We start from the raw sequence: 12,092 nt of genomic DNA on the forward strand, positions 1-12,092 counted from the left end.
ATAATTAATCAGATTAATTAAATATAATAATATTTATTATAATAATTGCACCTAATGTTATAACTTAAAATCATACATTTAGTTAAGCATTAAATCTCCAAATTATCATACATATATAAAGGTTAAAATAATTGTTTATAAATTGCAACTTGCATTAAACATCAATAAAAATTAAATCAAATTGTTTTCAACACTGTATGAACAGAATTTTTTTACATGAACCAAAGTAATATCAATATTTACCTACATATTTTACTAAAACGTTCTAATATTTGAAACATACCACGTTTGTGAATGATGACGGAAACAAATCCATGAATCAATTTTGAATTGGTTTAATGAAATGGACAATTTGAACTCTTTACTTACCAGTGCTATTAAAACATCCTAATGAGCATCGTAAGTCACAAGACAAGGGAGGATAGCAAAACTAGTCTATTTTAGTAAACTTAAATGGACTTAAAACTTAACACATTAAGGCCTGGTTTCACACTCAGGGCTCAGACTAAGCCAGGATTAGGCCTTAGTTCAATTAGGACATTTAAGTAGCTTTTATAAACAGGCCTTTGAAAAAAACTACTGGTGTGCATCTTGAGAGAAAACAATGGCATTGACATATTTTAAGATCAGTTGCTTTCAGTTAAAACAGCTTAAACATGCATTTTAGTCTGGGACTAGGCATAAGCCTTGTCTTTGAAACCGGGGGTAAAATCATAATTTTCCCAATGTTTATTTATTTTATAGCAAGATCACTACCAGCAAAATCACTGTGAATATCACCCAGCTCTAATCAATCAATAAAGAGTCCATAGTATGGAATGATCTTCTGAAGTCTCATGACTCTCCTTTTAAATCAAATATTGTTCATGCTCCTATTATAACCTGAGGCTCACCTTTGATGCTGGTGACCAAAGAACCGAACGTCCACCTGGTTGCCCTCCCTCTTCATCACCTTGGCAGGCCAGTAACCAAAGCCCTTCATCCTGGCCCACACCAGCTCATGATTCGGACTCTGATCACAGACAAACATTGTTTTATACACTCACAAATCACACAGAAATCTGCAGAAACGAGTGTGCGTCTGTGCTTACACAAGGGAAACAGAACCAGTTGTCGGGTCGTGCATTCGAGAGATAGAAGCAGTGTCTGCACAACATTAACTCGTTCAGCTGGAACAAACAAATAATTGCATAATTCATTGTTCATAAAGGGTACAAAATCGTGCTTAAAATTCCAACTGTTTGCTCAGTCTGACCTCGTGGCATGTGTCGTTGTAAAGAAGTCTCGCAATTTCCGTCTGATCGCTGTTGACTGTTGACAGAGAATGTGGAATCGGTTAAGTTGACACTAGAGTCGTGTCTTAAATCACACTGATGACTGCGGTACAGACCTCCGTGCAGAATGGCTGTGTTGTGAACTATAAGCTGAGCGTCGGCCCTGAACTCCTCAAAGCTCTTGTACTTCCCCTCTGAGATGTTCTGTAGGGGAACAGGAGATGCATGAGAACGTGCCGAGGCTGATGGAACATGTTTCTACTAGTGTACCTCTTGTATGTTCTCCACATCCAGAGGTGTGTGGATCAGTCTTCTGTACACGGGTTGCTTTGTCTCCTTTCCTTTCTTGTGCAGGTCCACAGCCTGAAAGAAGAAATCTGCTTCACATCTCAACAGAAAAATGCACGTCTACGTGATTTAGAGTGAAAAAGTATGGAGCTAAAATGTGAAACGCACCCTTTCCTTCATGCGTCCAAGAATGAACTTCAGGTATGTCATCATTTCCTGTTTGTTCAAATTCTTCCTTTTACTGCCCTGTTAGTAAACATCACCATTAGAAACTATGACTCAATAACCACATCATTATTTATGTTAACTTACTTTAAAAATGCATTTGGGGGTTTAAAAGTGCATTTTAAAATGTAATTTATTCCTGTGATTGCAAAGCTGATTTTTCAGCATCATTACTCCAGTCTTCAGTGTCACATGATCCTTCAGAAATCATTCTAACACTGATTTGCTGCTCAAGAAACATTTATTTTTATTATCAGTGTTGAAAACAGTTGTGCTGCCTAATAATTCTGTGGGAACCTGTGATTGTTTTTTTCCAGGGTTCTTTGATTAAATTAATATTTTGCACAATTGAAATATTTTGTAACATTATAAATGCCTTTACTCTCACTTTTTTTTAATCAATTTAATGCATCCTTGCTGAATAAAAGATACTTTTTCTTTTTGGCATGACATGAAGCTATACATTTGGGAAATTTTATATATAGATTATTATATCAATGTCATTTCTATTCGAATAAATATATATATATATATATATATATATATATATATATATATATATATATATATATATATTAAATAAATAAATATAAAAATCTTCTATCTAAAATATTCTATATCCTTTTAATAATCAGAATAATTCACCAATAATAATTATAATATTGTTTATTATCCTAAATATAAGCTGTTGCCAAGCCACATGAGCAAATGGGCAAATTGATATAGTGTATATGTGCTAAAGAAACTAGCATATGCTCCAGCCCTATGTCCCTAGAAGGTTGTATAAAGAGCAATGAATGATTATCAGCTAAAATGGCAGAATTTACAATCTCAACTAGCCGTTTTCTAATGGTCTCTCTGTACTAGAGATGGTTAGATGCCCAAACCAGGGCCAGCGGGCCAAAGTTGGTCCATGATGACCTTTGATTTGGGGGAAAAATATAGCCTAGAATAGCCAATAGCCAAGCTATTGAAGTAGATGTGTGCCGGTATTTGGTAATACTGTTTATCGCGGCATTAAATACCGGTATGCACAATATTGTTTCCATGGGCAATTCAAAATACTGTGAACAAGTCTAGATAACATATTAGCATAATTGTTTTAAAGGTCCCGTTCTTCGTGATCCCATGTTTCAAACTTTAGTTAGTGTGTAATGTTGCTGTTAGAGCATAAATAATATCTGTAAAATTATAAAGCTCAAAGTTCAATGCCAAGCGAGATATTTTATTTAACAGAAGTCGCCTACATCGAACGGCCCGTTTGGACTACATCCCTCTACTTCCTTCTTTAATGACGTCAGTAGAACAGTTTTTTGACTAACCTCCGCCCACAGGAATGCTCCCTCAACTCTACAGAAATTCGTTTATGTACTTGCGCACTTCTAATAACTTACTGTGTTTACTCAGCTCTTACGGTGATTTTCTGAAGTAAAACTGACGCTTCATCTTTTGTGTGATGTACAATAAACTTTATTAAACTCATCAGTACATGTTTGATCATCATTCGGACCTGGTCCGAAACAGCAGACTTGTAGGCTGTTAATAAATAATGGATACATACAAGCAGATGACAAATACGTTATAATAACCGTAATTAAACTACTAAACTATACCTGTTCCATCTCTATACAGCACTCTGCCTCTGTAGGCATTATTGTCCGACTCGAAATGAACACGTTACTGAGAGTTTCTGATATTATCATCATTCCGTGAGATGAAATTGTCCTGAGAGACTGAGCGCGAGCTCATGAAGCTCCGCCCCCTGTGCCGTCCAGCAGCAGCTCATTTGCATTTAAAGGGCACACACTAAAACAGCGCGTTTATCTGAGCCCCCAAAAATGACAATTTAAACATGCTGTAAAAAATGATCTGTTGGGTATTTTGAGCTGAAACTTCACATACACACTCTGGGGACATTAGAGACTTATTTTACATCTTGTGAAAAGGGGCATAATACGGGACCTTTAATTTCTCTGAACTTAGAGTAGCTTAATTTCCATCAACGAGTCAAGATTCAGAACATTCTTCTAATGCAATCCTAGAAACTTTTACACAGCCCGCGGACCTCAGTCAAGTTAGATTTTTGCTCTTTTGTTGTAAAAAGTTTGGGCACATCCGTTCTGTACCCACCCTGCAGATGCCGCACTGCCAGTGGGAGGTTGAGTCCCGTGGCCGGTGGTCTTCAGACAAACAACGGAGGTGGTAGACTCGGAAACAGCCGTCACACTCCATCACGTCTCCGGGAAGGTGACACTCAAAGCAGTACCAGTCGTGACTTTCTGCTTCCCAGTCCTGAAACACACACAAGTATAGTAATGCACATCCCCGCCCACCTGGGCCACCACCAAGCTCCCGGGAACAACACCACTGATCCAAGAAAGCTTTGTCCTGCAAATAACCTGCAAATACAATCTTGGGAAATAGATTTAAGATCAGCCCTCTTACTTTGAAATGCTTTTAAGATATAGACTCTGGGTTTTCTGTCAAATTAGTGACCAGAGCCCTGAGAGGCAAATAGTAATAATAATAATAATAATAATAATAAATATGTAGTCTAGGTAAAATCACTAGAAACATTTCTTTCACATTCATTATATAAAGTTACAATGTATGGGTACATACGTATACTGTATGTATATATATATATATATATATATATATATATATATATATATATATATATATATATATATATATATATATATATATATATATATATATATATATATATATATATATATATATATATATATATATATATATTTATCAAGTTTGAAGCCGAGAAAACGCAGAGTATGAGAGCTGTTCTTATATGATTATCAGTAAAGGACAGAGAGAGCAAAAGTATTAAACCCCACTCATTAGTTATAATAAAGAAACAATCAATCAAAAGATTGTAGGTGCATATGTTTATATTATGAGAGGAACACAAGCATGTTACATTTTTGCTTTTTGGATCCATTTAAATGGCCATTTTTTCATGTTTTTACAATGCTTCTGAACAAAACGTGTAATAGACTTAAAGCCTGTTCTACATGGATTAAACACTTTCAAAGACTAAGAAAGCTACAGATTTAAAACAAAGAAAATACCATTATATACTTTCAATCAAATGGCCATTTAAATCAAACCTTGAATATGACAAAATATTCTTTGAATGAAACGGTGAGCAATCACATTCTCACATGCCACGATCACATCCACCATGTGTTAACACTATCCTCTAAAAATATCATCCATCTATAGTACATTTCTCAAAACACACCAACACACACCAGAGACAATCCACCATTTTCACTGATCTGGTTACAGTACAAAATCTCAAGGATTTGGCAAACGTTTTACTTCGGAAAATGCTGGTACTGTCTACAAATCATTTTTATTCTTACCTTTAAAATGGGGCTAAACCAGTGTAAGATGTTAACAGGAGTTTTAAAGCAAAAATGCCAAAGACAGTGACCCAAAAAAAATCACCTTAATAATGCATAATATTTCAAAAATATGAGTTGATTTAATTTTACAGGTAATAGATTTCCATCCTGAAAAGGAAAAGCTAACTTCTGACACTGGTCTTAGCCCTAGTAAACAGCTCAGCAAACACAAGTCTAACTGGTTCTGACATTGAACTGGTCTTGACATTGACATAAAAATCTCGCAAAAACAAAATCTTGATTTGTAAAACATGGAAGATTAATATGTGAAGCATACGCACATCTTGAAAAAGAGCATCAGTAGGCAAAGAGGGCTAGAGAAGAGAGAAATCACTAAAAATGAGCATTCATTGGCAAAACAAGGCGCACAAAACCTCACACAGAACAGCACTGAAGTGACATAAAGCCAGTATAGCCGCAGATACCAGTATAAAAAGTGCGTATTATCATAATATTTAGATTGATACTTAAATAGAACGATTTAGATTTCATGGAAAATTTCGGATTTGGAGGCAAAAGTCTGAAGGCCACATAGAAGCTTCTTTCAGTTCAGCTGCTGTCCCATGCGCAGGTTACACATACTATTAACTAAAGGGCAGATTATGTTGTTAATTAAAGAAATCACAGCAACTGGACGTGAACATACCTTGCTTCCTTCTGACATCTGCTCCTGCGATTGCAAGTGATCCAAAAAACATTGTTTAAAATCCTAATCTGAGAGCTGGGATTGGCTGAAACTAACCACAGGCGCTCCGTGTTAGGGACTCGCAGGTGGGTGTTTGGTGTGAGAAGTACCGGAATTCAGCACAGTTACAACATGAGCATTAATCTACATTGCTATCATATTCATAAATATGCTGTTTTTACATTCACTAACATTCAAAATCTTGGAGTCAGTAATATTATGTTTTTTAAAGCCGCTTATTATGTTCCAAAGCTACATTTATTTGGTCAAAAATACAGTAAAAATAGTAATAATGTGAAATATTACTACAATTTCAAATAACTAGTCTATTTTAAAAAAAAATAAAACATTCCTGTGGTGACGTGACTTAATTTTCAGCATCATTACTACAGTCTTCAGTGTCACATGATCCTTCAGAAATCATTCTAATATGCTGATCTGGTGCTCAAAGAAACATTTCCTATTATTATCAATGTTAACACAGTTGTGCTACTTAATATTTCACATGTTAATATGTATAACATATCTTCTGGATTCTTTGATGTATAAAAAGAACTGCATTTATTGGGGAAAAAAATTGATCAAAAGTATCAAATGTAATTCATCCTTACAAAATTTCTTTATTTAAAAAAATTACTGACCCAAACTTTTGAACAGTAGTGTGCATGTAGGAAGGTCTTTCATGCAAAAAAAAAAGCCAAGACTTGGGGATTTTTTTAAATGAAGACGACACGCATGGCTGATGAAGACTGGGATGAATGCATATATTCCTATCTGTAAGCCATTCCCCAAAAACAAACAGTGCTTCCTTCAAACATGCTCTCTCACACAGCAGAGGAATGTCTCTATGTGCTGGTGAAGGCACTGAAACATCTGCATCTACCATTACTAGTGCATATGGAGGAAGTTTACAGCTGAAAACTCACTGTTGAACATTAAAGTCATGAACTTTATCAACTGATTTTTTGGTCCATATAAGCTAAGCAACTAATCAAATATTTGCTGATGGACTTCAGAGGTTCATGGCTGTGTTGGAGCCAGCAGCATATCTACATTTTGAGCTCTTTATTTCATTTGATTAATGTGTAGTAAAACCAAGCCATGTTTACCTTTCGCATATTTATCTAAGAGGCATGTAGATAAAAGTATGTTGTTTAAAATAGACATGCTCTGGTATATGTCTCACCATCTCGTCTCCTGGGAGCCAGTATCCCTCCTGTTCGATCCCGGCTTTGGAGCCTTTGCAGCCGACGGTGAGCGTCTCCACCACCAGACCGTCTTTCACAGCCAGAACCAGCTGCCTGGCCGTTTCTTTAGGGTGCATCCCATACACACGACTTAAATATCTGCATGAAAACAAGGCCATCTCTTAAGATATTTTAAATGAATGCATAAAAGGTATAGGTCGCCCAAAAATGAAAATTCTGTCATCATTTACTCTAGGAGTGTAACGGTTCAAATTACTCACGGTTCGGTTTTTGTATCACGGTTTTAGGGTCACGGTTTCAGTACGGTTCGGTATGTGCTATGTTCAGGGAAAAAAGGACTACTGTCAAATAACAATAAAGAAAATAAGAACAAATAATCAAACTACAAGCAACAGCACAAATAAATACAATAGACCAAAGATACAACTAAAATAAACAGTGCTTGTTTGAGGCTTTTCAGGTAGGTCTAACAGAAGTTTTCAGGTACAGAAATTGAATAAAGTAACCAAATGTAAAATAAAATAGCAAATTTCACTGTATAAATTAAATATTAAAGTTACAAAAGTTATTCAGTCAAGAGCAGTGAGTGATTTCCTTGTCTTTTGTTGTTTGATTAACATTGAAAACAGACAGCAGGAATATTAAGCTGCTGTCACTTTAAGACAAAGCACTGATCCAATACACTGATACTGAACACATGCGTCGTCTTGACTGTTTGCTAGGAGCTTTGCTAGGAATAGGACACTCGACAAGACGGGCACGTTGACATCATTTTTGTGTGAATTTGTCCGTTCAAACAAGATTTTTCACAAAGAACTCAATATTTGTATGCTGCCTGATGCGCGGTTCAGATGAGTGCGCACTTTCGCGTTTGAATGTTTAAATTGACTGGTCATATTAGGGCATACAGCACTCGCATTGAACAAAGTTTACAAAGAGTGACTGTTTTGTCTCATTTTTTTTATTTATTTTTTTAACATCACTGTTGTAAAGTATTGGGAAGCCAGAATGTGTATCCATCGACAGAAACATACATTAGCCGAACTCTGTCTGTCTGTTTTAAACATTATTCTCAACAAACCACATTATATATGCGTCGTCAGATTTGAGATGAACCGCGGTGCAAGAACCGTGGGTGGAGAACGGTATGGTTTGATTTTTTACCGAGAACCGTTACACCCCTAATTTACTCACCCTAAAGTTGTTCCAAACCTGTATACATTTCTTTGTTCTTTGTATTTTTATGAACAGTTGTAGGGCACCATTGACTTTTATAGTATTTTTTTTCCCATACTGTGGAAGTCAATGGCGCCCTACAACTGTTTGGTTACAAACATTCTTCAAAACATCTTCTTTTGTGTTCAGCAGAAGAAAGAAATTCATACAGGTTTGGAACAACTTGAGGGTGAGTAAATGAGGACAGAATTTTCATGTTTGGGTGAACTATCCCTTTAAAATGCGATAGTGTTATTAAAGGGAGTCGAGTTAAAGCAATTACTTTGAGATTCTGTCCATGTTTGCGATTTGTTTCTGATTGCGGATGACTTCAATGGCCGACCAGACATACTGAACCACCTTAGGGTCCGCTTGCCTCTTCTTCACCACCCTCGACATTGTGGCCAGTTCCAACCTAGGACGAATACCAAAACCCTTGAACAAAAACTCACGCTTCCCACAATAAACAAAGTATAGGCTTAAGAGCCTAGGTGTTTGCATATAAGCAAAATGTAAATATTTGTTAGTCTTGTCAGAGAGAGCATTAAATTGCACCATTTCTCTAAATGGTGCCATCTCATGAATGATTACCCTTTTCAACGTTGTGGACAAACAATAGATCTTCTCAGAAAATGGCACCAAAATAAACCTAACTTCTTCCTTAAGTCTCCATCTAAATGGACTCTAAACTCTATGTTCTCTTTATAAAGAGCTCTTGCAAATAACCACACGAGGTTAAACATTAAGCTTTCTTATAAAACTCCTCAGAACATTGCCGTTAATGTCAGAGGATATCAAAGTCAACAACAAGAAAAACTAAATATAGTCCTTCCCATCATCATAACAGAACAGCAGAGATTTACAGTCAAAATGACATGTAGAGTGCAAAACCAGTTCTATAAAAAACCTCAACAGTATTCACTCTGCAAAGTGCCCGCAGTATTTTAGGTCTCCATGTGGCATGAAGAACAGATAAAAAACGACTGTCACATTACTGTAAGTTACAGCTTCTCCAATCAACTGCCAGATGGTTCTGAAACTACTTCTGTACGCTGCAATTTATTAATGAAAGTGTGTTCTAATGAGTTTCCAGGAATAAGAACAACAAGACACGCTCATTAATTAAATTACGGAAATAACAGTTTTCGAGGTACAAGACATTAATCTAACAATGTTGTAAAGCCTTAGCTGACAAATGTTGTTTCCATTTCAATAAACAAATAATGTCTGGAAAGAACAGACGTAGAATGATATGCAACACCATGACATTATTCATGTGGGGGTAAAAAACTTTTAGTCATTTGCATTTTACAACATTCAAAACTCCACTCAGTTTTCTAATGTCTAATGTTTTCTTGTTGTGGTTAACTGACTCCTATTGGCCTGGATGCATGAAGTTTGAATACTAAATACTGCTGGTCACAACACACCAGTCTATCATATACTTTGTTGTAAAACACCTTGGTCATGCCTGAAACTGTTATATGTAGGTAAAACATTGGGTAAATTCCAACTGGCGTTTTTGCATCCTTGAAGGGCACTTTGGGAAGGAGACGCCATTTGTAGGGGCATTCCAAACGAAAGTGAACAACTAATCCTTTTGCGAAGGGAGCTAACATGTGTTACCATGCTAAAATGGTCAATTCAAGGAAGTGATTTAATTGTTTATTGTCGTGTGACCCAGGGTGGCAAATCCTCACAATACATTTAGATTTAGATATGGCCGAAGCATTTGAGTTAACGTATAAACAATAATTCAAGTTGTTTTGTTGTTATATAGGCACATTTTTGTCATGCATTTCATATTTAGTTTTAAAAAAAGTTTCATAGGTAAGAAATGTTTTTAATGCTTCATGTTTAATAACTTATAAAGTTAAGAGCAGATTGGGAACACACACATATAAAGCATATTTTAAAAACATAAAAAATGTACATTTATTTGTATGCTGTGTGGTAAGATTCCATGTGAAGCTAATGAGGAAATTACGTGGTCTTGCTTTGCTCCCTTTGCCAAGTGCGTTCCAAACGGCATCATTATTACACACAAGTGCCCTGCTCCCTCCAAAGTCCCCACTTCAAGGCCTCTGCCCTTCTGAGTGAGTAGGGCATAGGGATGCTCATTCTAATTGGAATTTACCCATTTGCTGAATTCCAAACCGCAAACTAGTGCATTACTCTTACTACTTTCTACTTTTACCATACAGTATCTTTCTATGGCAGAAATACTAAGTAGTATGCGGTTCCGAATTCAGCATTATTATCATCACTACTAGCAACATGGTAATTTGCATGGCTGGTCACGTGACGTCAACATAGCAGCACCTATGAAGTGGCGACCCGCTCCATGTACAATCAAAACGCCTTTGTGGAAAACTGATATACATCTACATTCTTAATCATGCGTATTTTAATTGTATTTATTTATGTGTAAAAAAAAAGTAACTAAAAATTAGTTAGCAAAATTCACTGAGTGCTGCTTTGATGTCACCAGCGAGACCTGTCGCTTTATTGCGCAATACATTTGCAGAAAGGATGAGAACAGATCGCTTCCTGATCGAATATTACCACAACAACGTTATGTTTAGTAACAATCTTAACTTTTATTCACACTATTACAGTCTACAAATGTTGCCAGTGTTTTTTTAAACCGCCCACAGATGGCTACAGTAGCAACAGCAGCTCATGTGATCCACAGCCCGAGTGCTGGAATGTATGGCGCAAAAGCATTCAGAACACGTTTATATTAACGAAGCGACCAAAATAATGTAATTTCAAAAACCATGATGACTTTAACAGCTGCCTGTCTCATTTATGATCAATCAAGCCAGCGCAAATCCCGCTTTTCGGTCACAGTGCCTAAAAGAAACAACATACGGATGTCTAAGAGTCGCAAAACTACAAACGTTAGGACATCGTAAACGCACGAGCTGTTTTTGTCACGCGCTTCACATAACCAAACCGCAAGGAATCACGATTAATAATCGAATCAAATTGCAAATGGAGGGAAAACCTTCATCGGTGCCTAGACATTCTTGTTGGTTGGTTGGTTGGTGAGCTACACGGACGCCATGTTGATATCCCTCCCTCGTTTCTAGACAAAACCAACCAGTTGGGAGTGGATTTTTTTGTTCTTCTTTGCCGTGAATGTCATGAAATCGATCCGGTTTATGCGCTTACTTACCGGTGTCCGACAGCTGATCAAACGCCTCGCCGTTCAGTCGCACTTTAGGATGTAACGCAGCGCTGGTTACATTTGTGTTTCCGGAGTTAAATGTCAGAATTGTGGTTGGTTGGAGGAGCCCGGCCACAGTTGAGAGCTCGGAGGGGGTAAACACACACACAGTACAGGCTGTGGGAGAACTCTAGTGGCAGGACGCAGGAGTTGCGCGCTTTACTTTGCACGTCTCACCTTCAAGCTTTTTTCACTTTAACTTAGCCTAGCCTACTACATTTTCCCCCGGTTTCACAGACAAGGTTTAAGTCTAGTCCCAGTTTAAAATGCTAATTTGAGTTTTAACTGAAAGCAACTTGCACTGACATATCTTAAAATATGTCAGCGCCATTGTTTTGTCTCAAGACGCACACCAGTAATGTTTTTTTTTCTAAGGCTCGTTTTTAAAAGCTACTTAAATGTCCTAATTAAAACTAAGACCTAATCCTGGCCCTGTGTGTGAAACCGGGCCTTATTTTACTAGTTTATGTATTCATAAATGTAAATTCCAAGTAAAACTTTTTTTTTCTTAACTTTTATATTTGGTAATGATTC

General features: G+C 36.7%; 1 protein-coding gene across 9 annotated transcripts in view; it reads right to left on the bottom strand.

Moving 5' to 3' along the window:
• zmynd11 (zinc finger, MYND-type containing 11) overlaps positions 1 to 11,733 on the bottom strand; it is a 17,604-nt gene extending 5,871 nt beyond the window's left edge. For 3 of the 9 annotated variants that reach the window (XR_014029219.1, XR_014029220.1, XM_081353054.1), the window contains exons 1-12: positions 11,508 to 11,674; positions 8,610 to 8,741; positions 7,090 to 7,249; positions 5,865 to 5,888; positions 5,500 to 5,532; positions 3,918 to 4,079; positions 1,731 to 1,808; positions 1,545 to 1,637; positions 1,391 to 1,478; positions 1,256 to 1,311; positions 1,092 to 1,169; positions 894 to 1,012 (exon numbers count right to left, since the gene is read on the bottom strand). Coding sequence is in view for 4 of the 9 variants with exons in the window: in XM_081353054.1 (XP_081209180.1) it covers positions 894 to 1,012; positions 1,092 to 1,169; positions 1,256 to 1,311; positions 1,391 to 1,478; positions 1,545 to 1,637; positions 1,731 to 1,808; positions 3,918 to 4,079; positions 5,500 to 5,532; positions 5,865 to 5,888; positions 7,090 to 7,249; positions 8,610 to 8,725 (1,007 nt within the window). In the remaining 5 variants the exon portion in view is untranslated. Of the gene's footprint in view, positions 1 to 893; positions 1,013 to 1,091; positions 1,170 to 1,255; positions 1,312 to 1,390; positions 1,479 to 1,544; positions 1,638 to 1,730; positions 1,809 to 3,917; positions 4,080 to 5,499; positions 5,533 to 5,864; positions 5,889 to 7,089; positions 7,250 to 7,371; positions 7,429 to 8,609; positions 8,742 to 11,507 lie in introns of all 9 variants that reach the window. The other 6 variants (XR_014029216.1, XR_014029217.1, XM_081353057.1 and 3 more) reach the window with 3 other exon arrangements.
• Between the last annotated feature and the right edge of the window lie 359 nt (positions 11,734 to 12,092).

Source organism: Scardinius erythrophthalmus, assembly GCF_964197995.2.
Source record: "Scardinius erythrophthalmus genome assembly, chromosome: 22".
NCBI classification, from domain to species: domain Eukaryota; kingdom Metazoa; phylum Chordata; class Actinopteri; order Cypriniformes; family Leuciscidae; genus Scardinius; species Scardinius erythrophthalmus.